The following is a 17,751-nucleotide window of genomic DNA, read 5'->3' as shown; positions in this document are numbered from 1 at the left end:
ATCCCAAACTTTTGAACGGTAGTGTATATATATATATATATATATATATATATATATATATATATATATATATATATATATATATATATATATATACTCATTATCTGCTACCATACAGCAAATGCTCACAGCAATAATCAGTGTTGTGTCTGTGTGTGTGCATATGTGCATGAGCGTGTTCAGCATGTGTCTGCTATCAACAGTACAGGACCAAAATAACTCACACAGAGCTAAAGTGTCTGAAATAATTTTGCATGAGCAGAAGAACTTCCTCATATTAACAGTAGTCTCTGTCTGGATACGCATATATATATATATATATATATATATAGTTTTGTATGTGTCTGTTTGGGTCCATCTTCTCAATAGAAAAATGGTTCCCTGCTTTGCCTCCCAGTTGAGTTCAATACTGTGATGACTTACGGAGATCGCAGTTCTTTCAAAGCAGCCTGGCAGCCTTAGAAGTATAACAAGTCACTTAAAATAAAAAAAGAATGAGCTGAATCAACAAAATAACAATGCCGGAGTATTGCTCTCCGGTTGTGTTTTGGAGGTAACTGCTGGATAGGAGTTTCTGATTATTGTCCACTGGAGGGCACTAAAAGACTAAACAGCCAGAAAAACGTTCCCCTCACCAACCGGTTAGTGAAAAACCAAAACAAAAAACAGCAAGGCAACAAAACAGTTTCACGTTATCCGCCTTTAAAACCAAGATAGTTTTCAAGTTTAAACTCCTAAAATAATCTTACTAAGGTTGCAAGTCAGCTATAGTTAGCATTAACATCAACTGTGTTAGTAACATGGTTAACATCTTACGTTGTTTGAACTATCATAACCTAACACTTGGGATTGGCGCCATGACGTCATGCAACGAAATATGTTATTAATGTATATTTATGTTGAATATATTACACATTTAGCTCTTTTTTACGCCTTCTTTTCCGGGCATGGTAGGCATTCTTTTTATTTTTTTTGTTAAATTGTTATTCGTGTTTTCAACACTCGTGAGACTAATTTGCGGCGTTTGCATTCTTTTAGCACGGTCGGCAAATACCGATGCCCATTACCTTAACAATCTCATTGGTTATTCATAGGTTATTTTACCCCCCCCCACATTTTCTACCGACTGCTCCTTCACCTTTAGCTTTAGTGCCATTTACCGAAAGTCGAACTGAACAATGAACTAAAGCTTGACAGGAGTCTGTACATCACTTCCGCCATATTTTCGGGACATATCCCATATCCCATACGGGAACGCAAAACGAAGCACGAAAAACACGTCTTCTTCCGCTAAAAAATATAGTCTGTGTACTTTTTTTTAATAATACATCGTTAAAAACCTTAACAATTTTCATCCTAGCATCGTAAATAGCTAATGCGCCGCTTCTTGGAGATAACAATCTTAAATGTATTGCCTATTTTTCTTTTTAAAGAATTTGGACGCGGAGGTAAGTAACCATTCACTTAGGTCGGGGCGGAGGTCTCTCAAATTGGGCGTGACGTAGCCCTACGTAGGAGAGCGGCTGTTCGTGTCTGCCGCGCATACGTTACCGTAACATACAGCGAAGAAGTGCAGCAGACGGAGCCATTTTCGAAATAAATGTCAACAGGCCGTCAAAATACGCGGTTCAAAAATTTCCTTCACCCCGACTAAACCCGCCACCGTTGGGACTTGAGATACCTTTGGGAACATTAGCACACCTTCAAAGATGCAATAGCTGATTGAAACCAGGTAAAAAGCTACCTTTTGATTTACTCGTTATTGTCCGTCTATGCTGAGTTTATGTGACGCCCCGCTCCCCAGCAGAGTAACAGTGGAGATGGGCTCGTTTAAGGGGATACATCACGTTGCGGAAATTTGATATCTCGATTTGATATTTCGAAATATCCACCCAACAAATTATGTAGGGTATTTGAACGCCGCGCTGTTGTTGTGATTAAGGACACCCGACTTCTTAGAATGTTGAAAAATAGCATTTGAACACCTCTCAAAACGTTGACTTAATTCTCAAAATGTAAACGTCATATCAACATTTTGACTTAATTATTGGAATAAAAAGCGGTTGTTTTTTTTTCTTCTCTACGTCGTAAACTTCCAATGACGCTTAGTGAAATTGTATCAAAGGATGGGTTGGTTGCGTCTTCATGCGCCCCAGTACCAGAGACCTGACAGGTGACGCTTTTATTATTAGAGTTAGAGACTTTATTCACGTTCGCCCTGTGGTTCTGCGCTTTGCTTGACAATTTTTATCGACCATGTTTTAGACAATTTCTTATCGCCTTGCCGTGGGTATTCTTTTGCATCCCGGAGGTAACTGTGGCCCTGTGACACCTGTTGTTGAATACACTTCCATGTGATTAGTGACCACATGACCCGAAGTTCAGGCAGGTACAGTACCGTCATCTGCGCCCGTCAAAAAAAAAACCAAAATGCGACCATGGTTAAGCTACCCGAAAAAAACAAAAAAAAACTAGGACAGTCTGGCGGCAGGCTGGCAGACAACTTACTTCCTAGTTAAATGTCAGTATGCGTTTGGTGTGGTCACGTTTAGGTATGGGTTTGCTGTCAGGTAGGATGGTTGTCCATTTAGCGCCGCTATTGAGCGACAACCGTGAGTTGGCGCCTTCTTTGCTTTAAGGTCACAATTTTTGACGGTCGCAGATTTTGGCGTTACACCGCGTTCTGCAGAGCAAAGCATGTTGGGATAGATCAGTGGTGGGAGGGCTGGACAAAAGTTGGAAAATCTCAACCTGATGCAAATTCGGCACAGTCGCCGCATGTCAAGAGCCGGTCATGCACGGCCAAACAGGAGTGACAGCTCTACCTACAACCAGGAAATGTCCCCAACGAAACCCGTCAGTATAGAATAAACTCCGTGTCGTAGTTGATGTTGTGGAGGCGGTGTTGGTGCTGTGCGTTTGTTCGACAATTAGCCAAAGACGGCATGCAAAGAACCGTTTCTTTGGGCCAGGCTGTTTAATCTAAGTTTTTTTGCGTTTGTTAGTACTTCCCAGCCTTGACGACCTCTGAATCTATGCGATGGCGCAGGACAACACTGCCAATACTTCTGGGAACGATATTTCAGATGAGGGATTATCCTGCAATTCTGACGAAGATGCTGTAAATCAAGCCGACGTGGAGAATGATGACGTTTTGGAACTCAATCAGTTTGATGGACTGCCTTATTCCTCAAGATTTTACACGTTGCTAAAGGAAAGGAAAAAGCTGCCAGTTTGGAAAGCCAAGTCTGAATTCATGAAGGCTTTACTCAACAGCCAGTTTGTTATTGTCAGTGGCTCTGCCAAAACTGGAAGAAGTTCTCAAGTAAGTGCTGTTTACATGGACGTTACATGAGTGGCTACATAACTATTTTACACTTGTATTGTAAAAGCAGACTCAGCCCCCAGACATCCACAGATACTGACCCTGCCCCCATCCCCTTTAACCCTCTCTCCACACCACATGACATGACGTACACCTACATACATGCACACACACTGGCAAAAACACAGTGCAATATATCTATCTGCCCTACTGTGCTCTCTGTACATGGACACTTTGCATAAAGCCCACACTACCCTGTAAATAACACTTACTCTACAAACAAACCATGTCATGCTGTAAATAATTTCTTTTTTAAAAATTCTCATTTAACTTTTTGTAGAGTACTTGCCACATTCCCAGGGGTTCCACATTATTGCACCTTATTTTATTTATTTTGTTTTGTCTTGTATATACATTTTATTATATTATTATTCTTTTAACTTTTCCCTTACTGTTGCTGCTCATGTTCTTGAACTACTTGGCAATAAACATGATTCTGGTACTGAAATTTAGTTTCTGAGATGGGCTATGTTACAGTCAATTAGCAGTAAAATCAAGGTTGTCAGTAATCACCTTTTTCAACACAGATTCCCCAATGGTGTGCAGAATTCTGCCTTTCTGTTCGTTACCAACACGGCATGGTAGTGTGTACTCAGATTCATGGGCAGCAGAGTGTGGATCTTGCGCTTGAAGTGGCCGACGAGATGGATGTCAACATCGGCCATGAAGTAGGCTACAGCATCCCCCTGGAAACATGCTGCTCCGATGACACAGTCCTCAGGTGATTTAAAACATTGGTACATTTACAAACACATCCACAGATATCCTCTCTCTTCTCTATCTCTCTCTCTCTTCCTCTTTTCCTTTCTCAAAGACCCAAATACACGCTCACTACAAACAATTAAATCGTCCCGCCTTTCATAGCCTTAAGAGAAAAGTGAACAAAAGGCCTGGGGGGCCTCTTTTCAAGGGTATATACCCCAGCTGCCCAGCTCCCAGTCCATCCATATGTCACACTCTCGCATCTTAGTCCCCTACAAATAAGTCATCTGGAGGGCAAAGATTCACAGCGAATTGAGAAGGAGCAACAAAAACAGTCAGCTAGAAAGAAGTAATGGATCCACAGAAAAGGCTAATTACCAGAATAAATTGCTATTCATTAACAACGATAAAGCTGAAGACCAGATAAGACACTCCTCATAAAGATTGCCATTTTCCCCAACATATCACTTTTTTTAATAAACTATTTTGTTGTAAGGGACTGACAACAATAATAATAATAATAAGCAATCACAAAATACTTTTAAACTGAATTACTGTTTGAAACAAATTGGATGTATTCAAAAGTTAGTCGATAAATCACCCCAGTAAACTACTGATACCACCAACCATGTAATGCTTCCTTTAAGATGTCAATTGAGAAGATGCATCTTATGCCCCTTTACCACTACATGGTACTGGCTCGACTCAGCTCGACTCGCATAGTGTCGTTTTCCATTACCGTAGCAGTACCCCCTCAGTGTAGCTGGTCTGCATTAATTTTGGTACTTGCTGCAGTTTTTTTGGAACCTTGGCAAAGGTGGTACCAGAAAAGTGGTGGCAGTCACCAAAATGCTGGTACTTTCCAGTAATGAAAAATGAAAAAGTCGAGTCAAGTTGAGCCGGTACCATGTAGTGGAAAAGGGGCATAAGATGCATCTTCTCAATTGACATCTTAAAGGAAGCATTACATGGTTGGTGGTATCAGTAGTTTACTGGGGTGATTTATCGACTAACTTTTGAATACATCCAATTTGTTTCAAACAGTAATTCAGTTTAAAAGTATTTTGTGATTGCTTATTATTATTATTATTGTTGTCAGTCCCTTACAACAAAATAGTTTATTAAAAAAAGTGTGTTTGTCTGTGTGTCTTCTGTGTGGGTTTGCACTTTTTAATGTGCTGTTTGAAGATACACTATATGTAGTAACCTGTCTGTATGTTTGGTACCTGCTTGATTGCGTCCACTTGTCCCCTTTTTGAACATTTTTAACGCAATGCTAATTCCTGATCATGTCATCTTAAAGTCTATCATTATATCATCATACGCATACACCAACACCAGATACTGCACAGATGACATGCTGATGAGAGAGATGATGTCGGACCCCTTGCTGGAGCGCTATGGTGTCATTGTGCTGGACCAGGCCCATCAGAGGACTGTGGCCACTGATGTGATCCTGGGTCTGCTCAAGGAAATCACCTTGCAGAGGCCAGAGCTTCGTGTGGTCCTGCTCACTGCCACTCAAGCTGGCCCCACGCTGTTGGCCCACTGTAGTCGCTCACCCTCAGCAGTCCCCCTGATCCAACTGGAGAGCCCAAGCGTGGGGGAGGTGGTCTACAGCAGCAGCGATGGTGGTAGAAGTGGCGGTCACAAGGGATACTTCTGCTCTGCTCTGCGCCTGGTGCTGGAGATCCACCACTCCCAGGAGGAAGGGGATTTGGTTGTGTTTCTTGTCACAGCAGAGGTAAGCTAGAGCACTGCTACAGCATGAGCCATTCCTTCCTTAGAACACATAAATAAATGGACTGTATTTCATCCCAGGTGGAAGTGTAAGAAAATGTATAGCTGCTCTCCTTATCCAATCAACATCGGCTCTCTTTGTCCAAGTACTAACTGAAAAAATATTTTCTTGTGTCATCTCCAAGTCAACAGTCTGACAGTGTTTATTCAACTATGCTAAATTGGGCTCGCTCTTAAATTCTCTCTCTCCCTCACTCTCTCTCTCTCTCTCTCTTCTGTTTGCCCTATGATAGGAGATTAATCTGGCCTATGAGATCCTCTGTAAGGAGGGGTCCAGTTTACCCTCCGCCCTGGGCGAGCTCCTGCCCATCCCTGTGCACCCTGGCCAACCTGGGAGTCTGCCCATCCTGGGGGGGGAGGTGGAGGTCAAGATTCGAAGAGTATTCCTTACCTGCAGTCCAAATGAGGATTTCTTTTGGGCTGTTTGCTCAATAAACTTTGTCATTGATGCAGGACTCCAAGAAAGATATGTATGTAAATCTTTATTTGTGTTGATATAAATGTAACCTCTATGGCATAGCTAAACTAACCCTCTTAATATACGTATATAGTAATGTGAATGCATAAAATGGCACATGTAAGGAGTTCCTCAACTTCTGCAGTACCCAAATTAAAAATGTAATTTTTTGCTCTGCAACCATATCATGCGTATCAAAATGTATTTGATTACTATAGGTTCACTCACCAGAGGTCGGTGTGGATGATGGGGTTAGTTTTATCCAAAATGTTAAAACATCAGGGAGTGCATTTTTTTTTCCCAGAATGTACTATGTATTGGTGTTGTACAAATACTACTATGTATATACATTTTGTGCAAATGTATTATCAAATGCTAACTTTTATCACAAAGTTTAAAAATGTTGTCCCTTTTCAGGTATATAACCCCAGAATCAGGGCAAACTCTGTTGTCACTCAGCCAATAAGCAAAGGTCAAGCTGAGAGTCGTAAACAACTGGCTGGTGCATCAGGTGAGGAATAAGTCTTAGCCTGGCTGAGAAAGTTGGTTTTGGGCCAGGTGCTTGTGGATTGGTCGTGTGTGTGTGTGTGTGTGTGTGTGTGTGTGTGTGTGTGTGTGTGTGTGTGTGTCCCCACAGCTAAACTCACGTACTACTGAGCTTATCAGCCTGAATGTTTTTTTTTGTTTTGTTTTGTTGTTTTTTTTTTTGCACAGTTATGACTGTATGGTCAAGTACCTCTCGTGGTTGCGGTGATTCAAAACATTTGAAAAAGGTTTGTTCTCGCTACCGCCGCTCCCTCGCTTCATTCATTCACTAGCTCACTCGACCAATGATGCTCTCTGTCACTGTCTGATCCAAGTCAACCATGTGCATGCGCGACTCCTCTACAGTTGACTTAGATCTGATAGTGACTGTCAAAACATTATGTATTCGGTATGAGTCTTGAAAGTAAGCAAGAAGGTGATCATATTTTGCAAGTCAGCAAATCATTCACTGCTGATCTCAACAAATAGGGACTGGAGGAACACTGGATGACCCAGAAATAACAACCTCTGTATAAAGCTGGGTAAACCATGTACGCTTGCCCATGTGTGACTCACATCTACGGTTGACTCAGATCGAGCAACGACATGATCAAAAGTTATTAAAAGAATTTTGATAACCCAAAAAATTATAAAAAAGTTATAAAGGAACAACTTCCTCTAGGTGACAGTCAAAACAGGAAGTGTTGCATATTCTTGTTGCTGCCTGATCTGAGTCAACCATAGATGTGAAACGCATGAGCACAAACGGTTTACCCAGCTTTATTATTACTAATACTTTGAGCTGCTCCTGTTAGGGGTCGCTACAGCAGATCATCCATTTCCATCTCTTCCTGTCCTCTGCATCTTTCTCTGTGACACCAGCCACCTACATGTCTTCCCTCACCACATCCATAAACCTCCTCTTTGGCCTTCCTCTTTTCCTCTCCCCTGGCAGCTCCATCTTCAGCATCCTGCTCCCAATATACCCAGCATTTCTCCTCCACACATGTCCAAACCATCTCAATCTTGCCTCTCTTGCTTTGTCTCCAAACCATCCAACCTGAGCTGTCCCTCTAATATACTTGTTCCTAATCCCGTCTTTCTTCGTCACTTCCAACAAAAATCTTAGCATCTTCAACTCTGCCACCTCCAGCTCCACCTCCTGTCTTTTTGTCAGTGCCACCATCTCCAAACCATACAACATAGCTGGTCTCAGCTTTATTATATTATGAAAATAGAGACAAGGTTAGGGTTAGACCAAAATGGTCGCATGGCAAACCTTTTCTTTTTGGAAAGTGCAAGTTCATATTAGACTTGGTTGCATTCATGTGAGGGTCTGCCTAGGACCTGCGCATCCACAGACTGACAGGCAAAACGTTTTTATTAGGTAGATTTTTTAGCTTGAGCGCTGCGTATTCTAAACTTTTTTTGTCATATTTCTTGTTCAATCGACTTGGGCGCTACGCAAAATTCTTATAATGGCAGGAAAAACACTAGATTTTCTGTACGTGTATCTGTCCAATGCTAATCTCACATACTACTGGGCCTGTCAGCCTAATAATTTTTTGTGCAGTTATGATTATATGATCAAGGACCTCTCGTGTTTGCAGTGATTCAAAACCTTTGAAAAACCTGTTTTATACCGCAGTTGAATGCTAACTCCTCAGCTGGTTTTTCATCTAAGTCTCATCTCATCTTCAGCCGCTTTTCCGGGGTCGGGTCGCGGTGGCAGCAAACTAAGTAGGGCACTCCAGATGTCCCTCTCCCCAGCAACGCCCTCCAGCTCCTCCTCGGGCATACCAAGGTGTTCCCAGGCCAGATTGGACATGTAGTCCCTCCAGCGAGTTCTGGGTCTACCCCGGGGTCTCCTCCCAGTTAGCCATGAGGCATCCTAATCAGATGTCCGAACCATCTCAACTGGCTCCTTTCGATGTGAAGGAGCAGCGGCTCTACTCCAAGCTCCCTCCGGATGTCCGAGCTCCTCACCCTATCTCTAAGGCTGAGCCCAGACAGCCTACGGAGAAAACTAATTTCAGCCGCTTGTATCCACGATCTCACCCTTTCGGTCACTACCCAAAGCTCATGACCATAGGTGAGGATTGGAGCGAAGATTGACTGGTAAATTGAGAGCTTTGCCTTCCGGCTCAGCTCCCTCTTCACTACAATGGTCCAGTACAATGTCCGCATTACTGCTGATGCTGCACCGATCCGTCTGTCAATCTCCCGCTCCATCCTACCCTCAATCGTGAACAAGACCCCGAGATACTTGAACTCCTTCTCTTGAGGCAACAACTCATCCCCAACCCAGAGGGAGCAATCCACCATTTTCCGGTAGAGAACCATCGCCTCAGACTTAGAGGGGCTGACTCTCATCCCAGCCATTTCACACTCAGCTGCAAACTGCCCCAGTGCACGCCAGAGGTCACGTTCTGATGAAGCCAACAAAACCACATCATCTGCAAAGAGCAGAGATGTAATTCTGAGGTTCCCAAAATGGACACACTCCTCACCTTGGCTGCGCCTTGAGATCCTGTCCATGAATATCACAAACAGAATCGGGGACAAGGGACAACATTGGCGGAGTCCGACATCCACCGAAAACGTGTTTGACTTTGTGCCAAGAATGCGGACATAGCTCTCACGTTGGTTTTACAAGGACCGGATGGCTTGTAACAACTGCCCCGGTACCCCATACTCCCGCAGTACCCCCCACAGAGTGCCCCGGGGTACACGGTCGTAAGCCTTCTCCAAGTGCACAAAAGACATGTAGACTGGCTGGGCAAATTCCTATGCCTCCCTTAGCACTTACGCAAGGGTAAAGAGTTGGTCCGTTGTTCCACAGCCAGGACAGAATCCGTATTGTTCCTCCTGGATCTGAGGTTTGACAATCGGTTGGAGCCTCCTTTCGAGCACCCTAGAGTAGACTTTCCCAGGGAGGCTGAGCAATGTGATGCCCCGATAATTGGAGCACACCTAAGTCCGAGCACTGAAGAAGATGAGATACACAGGCAGTGCCTCCATATTTTCCCTTCTCCTGGTAGGCGAAAAAAGGGGTGGATTGTCGCAAAGTCCGAAAAGAGGAGATGCGCCTGGCGGGGATGCACTCTACTGAGTGCAATCCTTTTTCTAATACAGATATATTCCCTCCTGCAGGCAAGTGTTTTTGTCTGTACCCAGAAGACAGGCAGCTTCCCCTTGAGTCACGGCCATACATCCTGGAGTCTGACATCATTTCCACTGCACTCTTCTTGAAGAGGATGGAGACTGCTGGACTGGGCAACTGTGACTTCATCAACAAACCAGGTAATTAAAGATACTTATGATGGCAAAATTAAAATTAGAGTCATGAAGATATCAGAATGGCAATGCTAATACACAAAGTAAGAAAAATTTGTAATATAAATAAAATATGAACTGTTTTATACTGTATATATGAAGAGAGAGAGGGAACTACTAGACTGAGTTGTATCTCAGTCTAAATTATGCCATCCATTTCATCCATAACCACACACCTTCATTTGTTGAAGGTATTCTTAAAGTTCACTACATTGACAGATTTTCATTTAGCACATACTGTTAACTAAATCAGTTTCCAAGACAGTTAGAAATTAACAGATATAGTCATGTGTCAACCTACAGGCATCTGAGAGCATTAAATAGTAATCATGTCAGAGACAAGGGTTCATGTCATGTCAAGTGTAAATAGCAAGATAGTGGGGCAGCTTAGCTCCAATATTCATAAGGATTGTGCATTTTGTGATAAAAGCACCAAACTTGGTACATATGTAGCTTAATATATTTAGAAGAAATTTTGATATGGAGCCACTGAAAATTAACCCCGTAGTGGCCATGGCAGGCATGGATGTTATTAGATCGCTTTTAGTGGGACTGTGGCCTCCCTAAATTTCATATCAACCATTACGACAAGACAGAGGAGAATGTTACCTTTCCAGAGATACCAATATTATTGTTCTAGTCCAAATAGAACCAGAGATATGCCATTTTACATATCGGATGTCACCAATGCATTTTTAAAAAACTAAGTTGATAAGCAGTTACTTTTGTAAATAAAAAAAACAATAAACACTGTTGAAGTACTGAATTTTGTATTGTTTCCTGCAACCGCTGGTTCTAAACCTTGACCAACAGAGGAGGAGTGTTTAGGTATAAATGTCTATACATAGTGTATAAAAGTGACTGGGAACTTAGTTTTTTCAATATGCATTGGTGACATCCAATATGTAAAATGGCATATCTCTGGTTCTATTTGGACTAGAACAATAATATTGGTATCTCTGGAAAGGTAACATTCTCCTCTGTTTTGTCATAATGGCTGATATGAAATTTAGGGAGGCCACAGCCCCGCTAAAAGTGATCTAATAACGTCCATGCCTGCCATGGCTACTACGGGGTTAATTTTCAGTGGCTCCATATCCAGATTTCTTCTAAATATATCAAGCTACATATGTACCAAGTTTGACGCTTTTATCACAAAATGCACAATTTTTATGCTAAGCTGCCCCACTAAGAGGAAACAAATTAGCTGGGCAACATCACAAATCAGTAAAGCAGTCATGTTTGGAGACCTATGGATTAAGGTAGGCCTGGGATTGTAAGGTTTTTTTTAATGCCTTTCTTGAGGCAATCAAGAGTCTGTAGCTCTGATGAGAGCAAGAGTTCATTCCACCATTTTGGGGCCAAGTGAGAAATGTCTGGCCTTTTGAAGTGGGCAGTGCTCTTAGAACATGTTAATTTGGGTTTGCTGGTAAGTTAAACAATTCAGATATGGCAACAGATTTTCACAGTTTCTTTCAGATACTTATGTAAATCCTCTGAATCACATGGATTCTGTAGTGACTAATGTTGGGTCCAGTCTATTGGGTCACTGCGGACAGGGATTTTTCCATTGGAGTGCAGCGAGTCGTAACTCAGTTGAATTGACAGGCCCTGTTCTGCCAGCGTCATTTTAGGGCTGACCTGGTACTGTGTGCGGAGATTTGTTCCCCAGGATTAACAACTCCTCCCCACTACTCCATCCCCCTACACACAGAACCCCCCCCCCCACACACACATCATAGCCCCCCTGATCCCACTGATTTAGAACACGTCAGAGGACTAACAGTTGATTAGTGCATAGCCAAACTGCTCTGTGTGTGTGTGTGTGCGTGCGTGCATATGTGTGTCTGTGTACGTGTACATGAGAAAACAAAGACATGCACACAGGGTGGCAGTTGTTCTTGTGTTGTCCATTATTTTGCCTCAGGCTTTCCCCTCATTGTTTTGAGTTAATTCTTTGTCTCTCATGTCTATTTTTCTCTGTCATCTGTCTACCTTTTTCCTTTCATCTTTCTCAAATATGTAAAACATTCTAGTTTAAAATGCAAAATAAAAATCATATCTGAACCCTCTGTAATCCCAATATTTTTCACTGTAATGTGTGGCAAATATGGATGAGGATTATGGAATCTTAATCTGCATTTGCCTTTTTGCATGATTGATTGGGAGCAATCCCACTAGGGTGCCATTTTATTCTAGCGCAAAGGTCAAAGATTTTCACGATTCTCTGAATTGTAATTTATCTGAAAAGAGTGCACAAAGAATGATTTGCAACATGTAAAATTTTAGTGTTGTAACATAGCAATTGCTCAGTATTCCACTAAAGGATAACCAACATTAATCAAATTGTTAAATGTACATGTCTTCCCAGGTGAACTTGTTAAGAAGTTCCAAAGTTTTAATTTCATATAGATAAGGTCTGTCATCCCTGCCATTTATCCTTTTTTCTCCAATCTAGACCCTGAGAGCCTGATGCAGGCCCTGGAGGATCTGGACTACCTGGCAGCCCTGGATGATGATGGTAACTTATCTGAGATGGGTATCATCATGTCTGAGCTCCCATTGGAGCCCCAAATGGCGAAGACCCTACTGGCTTCCTGCGAGTTTGATTGTGTCAATGAGGTGGTCACCATTGCTGCTATGTTAACAGGTAAACATATAGATTTTTTTTATTGTTCTTTATCCCACCTTTATTTCTAAAGTTTTTTTTTTCTATTCGACAATCTCAGCCACTGTATTTGAATTTGAATAAACTTTGTGTACTTAGACTGTAGTGAATGCACATTAGATATGCACTACTATGTGTGTCGTAAACCTCTGCAATATTCGAAAAACCCATTCCATTCAAATCTATACACCTGTATAGATTTGATACATCTTACTGTTCTTGTACTACCATAACTGTTGCATTTATTGTATGCAGTTAAGACATGCAAAGTGATTAAAAGTTGATCTCAAACTCTCCCAAAGCAGTAAATAAATTTTGAACCTATAGGATCAATGCCTATTTCTGTTTTACATTATCACACCTGTACTAGCTGTACAATATACTTATTTTTTTTAAAATAAATATACAACATATATTTTACATTATCATACACCTATACTACCTGTACAATATTCAACATTAGTAGTATAAACACCTGAGTATTTTATTAAACACCCTCATCCAAGTTTTAAACCTCTTTCATGTTTTTGCATTGTAGGTCTTTACACATTGATATAGAGAATCCTCAGTTGCATCATCTGATTCATACTGTATGCTTGACAGAGCAATCTTAACTTTGTTCTTTACATGTCTTTCATTATCTTGTCCTTCTTTCAGTGCCGAGTTGCTTTGTGGTTCCCTCAGCGGAACTGAGGCCTGAGGCTGTCCAGTGTCATACGAAGTTTCAGCACCCTGAGGGAGATCACTTCACCCTCATCAACATTTACAAGGCCTTCAAACAGAGCCAGCAGGATCCATGTGAGCGCTGACAGATTTCCACTGTTCGATCCATAATAAGTCATATTATTTTGTAATAGTACTATATAATTAGCATTCTTTTGTGATAGTATTAATCAACAATGAGAGCAAAGAAAATAATGCAATGCGGTTGCAACTAAAGGAGATTCATGTTGGGGGGGGGGGAACTCTTTGCACCTTTTTAATGATAGTGATGATAAACATAGTGGGACATATTGGTAGTAGTAATGGACAATGATCAGTCATTCACATCGCCATGTCTTTATCAGTGACTAAAGCATTACTGCTGCATGAATTCCTCTTCTTTGACTGTTCCTTTCTTACCATCTCAGACTGCACTGTGCTGAAGTGGTGTCAGGACTACTACCTGAGCCACACTTCCCTGCTGATGGCAGATGCCCGCCGTACTGAGCTTACCAACATCCTGCAAAGGATCGAGCTTCCCCTCTCCATGCCAGCCTTCGGCTCCCGGTCTAACACCCTCAACATCAAGAGAGCACTACTGGCAGGGTTCTTCATGCAGGTAATAGTATTTGACAGATAATATGACTCGGCTTTGTGACGGCACCAGTCAGGGACTCCTAATTGTACGATTAACAAACCTAGATGTTTTTCATTCCATTTAAAACAATTGCTGTTGTTCAACACGGTTATAGTTTTTATATAAGATGTAAAAGGTGCAGTAATATAGTTTTGTTCCTCAAGAGCATCGAAGCTAACAATCATGATTAATAAATATGACCACGTTATCTGGAAAAAACTGGGATTGTCACATACGTCCAAAATTGTGCTACACCATCAGCTGCTTAAACCTGATACAAAATGGTACTGTAACAGATGTGCGCCCCTTTAAGCACTGTCCACCCTATGTGTAGCAGAGGGATTAACGTTCAGTTCCAGTATACATGTCACACTTTTTTTCTTTCTTTTTTTTTTTAAACAAGACTAGGTCAAAACCCGTGTATAGTCAGTGTTTGAAAGTGTGGCCTGTTTGTTACAAGGATAGTCAGTGGTAGTTTCTATACTGTGAATTCCTGGATATTAAATGTTGATCTGCAATTTTCTGTGGTAGACTCCCAGTAATATTTTTTTAAAGTGTACTGAAGTAGCATATCACATGACATGGTTAAGCTATGTTCGAGAACAATACCACTTATGTCTTGGCCATTTGAAAGAGAACTTAATTTAATTGTAAGTATACCTATTCTAATTGTCTGTTAACTCCCCTTTCATCTGTTTCTATCTATGGGTGTCTCGTTTTTCTAAGACTCACTCTGTATTGACAGGTTAATTCACAAAGAATGGATTGTGGACGCTGGTAGCACCATGAATTGCACATCACTTGCAACCGCTATCTGCTCTGTCTCAAGGTCCGATTCACAAAAGATATTTCGCGAATGATATTACAGCGCAAACACGGCGGTAAAGTTTTGCAGCTGAATGCAATTTGCCCTTGTTTTGCGTCCAATTGAAATTATCCATGTGACAAAGTATAAATGGTGTCTTTGGGCCAAGAAGGTAGGCAGGGTCAATGTCATCCTTAATGTAATCAAGTATAGCAAGAATTGTTTGACATGGCAACCTGCATTTGCGAATGATTTCAGTCTCAGTTAAATTAAAAAGTGATCTTCTCCTGTGATATATCTGCCCATGAGCATGCCTGGCATAACGATGCTGTCCCCTGGCTACAATCATTGCTGCCATTGATGACTGGAAAGTCTGGGCACCAGTTACCACCAACTCTAAAGACACTAATAATTTTCACTCTAACTGCATGTGACTATTAGTACCGGTGATTGCAAATTGGACTTTTTTTTTTTTGCAATGAGGCTCATTTGAACCAATTGTATGCATATTACCTTATTTAAATACATGCAAATAGCACTGGAGCACAGAGGTGCAATGTGCTTGGCAGCACAGTAAGGGGATGCATTTCACCCTTTGTGGGTGCTTTGAGAATTACATGGTTTCTCTTTGTCTAACATGTGCAGGTTTTGCGGCCTCAAAAGCTATGCAGTCCTTTTGTGAGTTTGCCAGTGAGTGTTTTGTCAAAGTGATTATTTGGGGTGCTTTAACTGTGCGCTCTCCCTCATGCCTCTTGGCACTCAGCTGACCAATCGTGTAATTTCAGTGACGTTGTTGGTCACTTGATCCAGTGGCCAGATCATGTCAAAGATGATCACTCAGTCAGTCATTCGGGGACATTTGCATTTGTAGGGATAGGCCCGCTAGCTGGTTCAGCCAAAAAAAAAAAAAAAAAAGTGAACATGGCTGTTTTTTTTTCTTACTCCTCTGAGGAAATCGCTCTTATGTGTGCATGTGTCTTGTTATTTTCAGGTAGCACGGGATGTAGATGGATCAGGAAATTACTTCATTCTGAACCACAAACATGTGGCTCAGATCCATCCTCTGTCTGGATACGGTTCTGAGACCCCCAAACTGGGCTTGCCAGAATGGGTACTCTTCCATGAGTACTCCTTCTCTGAGGATAACTGCCTCCGTACAGTCTCCCACATATCACCAGATGAGTAAGTCTCAACATTATCAAGAGTTGATGCACTTAGCCAACCACGAATAGTAAACCAACACTATTATAATAAGCATAATAATAATTCAAATATCACATTAGAGCTGACTACATCACTAACAGAAACAAGCTTGAAGGGTGTGTCACACTTGTAATACTTTCTCTAAAACTGAGTAAAACAGGTCATTTCTTTTGAGGTAGCTTAGCAGTAATGGAACAGACAAATTCCCTTTCCCTTTTTGGCCAGATGCTAAACCCCAGTGCAGTAGGGATTAGAGTCATATTGGTTGTGAAGGGAGGGTATCGTAATCCTGTTCTCCAGTATCAGCTGGTCAGAAAGGGATTAGGCATTGCACAGATCTCGGAGTGGTGCTGTAGCTTAATGGAAGCGAGGTAAATTAATGACAGAAATCTCAGCAGCCTTCATCATGCTGCTTTAAGTTGAACACCCTAAAATTTAGCTTTAAAAAAAAAACGTAAAATTTTAGCTTTCCCAAGGCATAGCATGACTAGTTAATATCAGCACGGGTTGCTGAATGGTACTGACAAAACAAAATGTTAAACGGTAAATAGACTGCCCCAGAAAGTTGAATCAGTTCATCTGGACGGAGAAACGTTTCACCCACTCATCTAAGTGACTTTGTCAGTCTCAGCTGAATGCAGATATCCCCAACCTTATAAAACAGCACAGTTGCGTCACAACCAAAACCAGCGATCAGTTTCATATGCAAATTGCCATGACCATTAATTAGAGTTAAAATGGCCAAGTGTACTATTCAGAGGATTGGGGAATAGTTGCATCACAGCATTGTAAGATGGACTGCATAAATCAACAGCCTGATGTGCATCAGACTGTGTAATCCTTTAATTGTTTCTTCTTGTTAAAGTATGTTTGCATCTGTGCTTACCAAGGACCCTCTGCTCTCTCTCGTGTGTTAGGTTTATTCAGATGGCACCACAATATTTCTTCTACAATCTTCCATCTAGTGAGAGCAAGGACATCCTCCAGAGCATTTTAGACAGTAAAACATCTCACTGCCAAGAAAGGAGAGAAGCCCTTACCTTGGAAGAAGAGCCACAGGAAGACCAAGCCTACGACCGGTGTGTCATACAGTGACGGACTCAATTTGGTGTTAGGGTGAAAGATAAAGGATATATTGTGCAGTTAGGTATGAGGAGATACACTGTATATACCGTGTATCAGTTGTGTAGTAAACATGGTTATAACTGGGTTTAGGAGTTGCTAAAGCTCTTAAAGAACATTATCTTCGTGCCCCTCTTGTTAATGAATCTGTCAGTTGGCCTAATGACAGTAACGGATGTCGGTATCATGCTGTGTGTGTATTTAACGCTGGGTAAAATCAAAATTATGTATTAATTTATACCCTGAATACAACTTTTAATATTTATACTTTCCTCATTCATTTGATAAAAATGATCACTAAATTGTACAGAATTGCTTTTAATGTGCTCTTCAATAAATGAATATGGAATGTGTTGGATTTATCTCAGCATAAAAAGGTGGATACCCACTATCACCAAAGAAAAAAAAA

General features: G+C 41.5%; 1 protein-coding gene across 2 annotated transcripts; it reads left to right on the top strand.

The window, feature by feature from the left end:
* The first annotated feature begins 1,556 nt into the window (after positions 1-1,556).
* Positions 1,557-17,704, top strand: dhx32b (DEAH (Asp-Glu-Ala-His) box polypeptide 32b). Of its 2 annotated transcripts, XM_056291939.1 has the most exons (13): positions 1,557-1,732; positions 3,006-3,325; positions 3,913-4,106; positions 5,429-5,831; positions 6,121-6,357; positions 6,563-6,595; positions 6,762-6,855; positions 10,023-10,172; positions 12,664-12,855; positions 13,531-13,671; positions 14,004-14,194; positions 16,009-16,199; positions 17,138-17,704. In XM_056291939.1, the coding sequence occupies exons 2-13, from the start codon at positions 3,041-3,043 to the stop codon at positions 17,313-17,315; spliced, it is 2,289 nt and encodes a 762-aa protein (XP_056147914.1). In that variant the 5' UTR covers positions 1,557-1,732; positions 3,006-3,040; the 3' UTR covers positions 17,316-17,704. The 2 variants fall into 2 exon arrangements, with proteins under 2 accessions (XP_056147914.1, XP_056147915.1); XM_056291940.1 differs by lacking the exon at positions 6,563-6,595.
* The last annotated feature ends 47 nt before the right edge of the window (positions 17,705-17,751 follow it).

This window comes from Lampris incognitus, chromosome 13 (genome assembly GCF_029633865.1).
Source record: "Lampris incognitus isolate fLamInc1 chromosome 13, fLamInc1.hap2, whole genome shotgun sequence".
Taxonomy (NCBI): domain Eukaryota; kingdom Metazoa; phylum Chordata; class Actinopteri; order Lampriformes; family Lampridae; genus Lampris; species Lampris incognitus.
This window is presented reverse-complemented; position numbering and strand designations above follow the sequence as displayed.

Bases quoted from the DNA above. Each gene is read 5' to 3' on its own strand.
- dhx32b (XM_056291939.1), top strand. From the start codon at position 3,041: ATGGCGCAGGACAACACTGCCAATACTTCTGGGAACGATATTTCAGAT. The intron at 6,596-6,761 runs GTTAGTTTTATC...GTCCCTTTTCAG, and splicing joins AGGTCGGTGTGGATGATGGG to GTATATAACCCCAGAATCAG. The intron at 6,856-10,022 runs GTGAGGAATAAG...TCCCTCCTGCAG, and splicing joins ACAACTGGCTGGTGCATCAG to GCAAGTGTTTTTGTCTGTAC.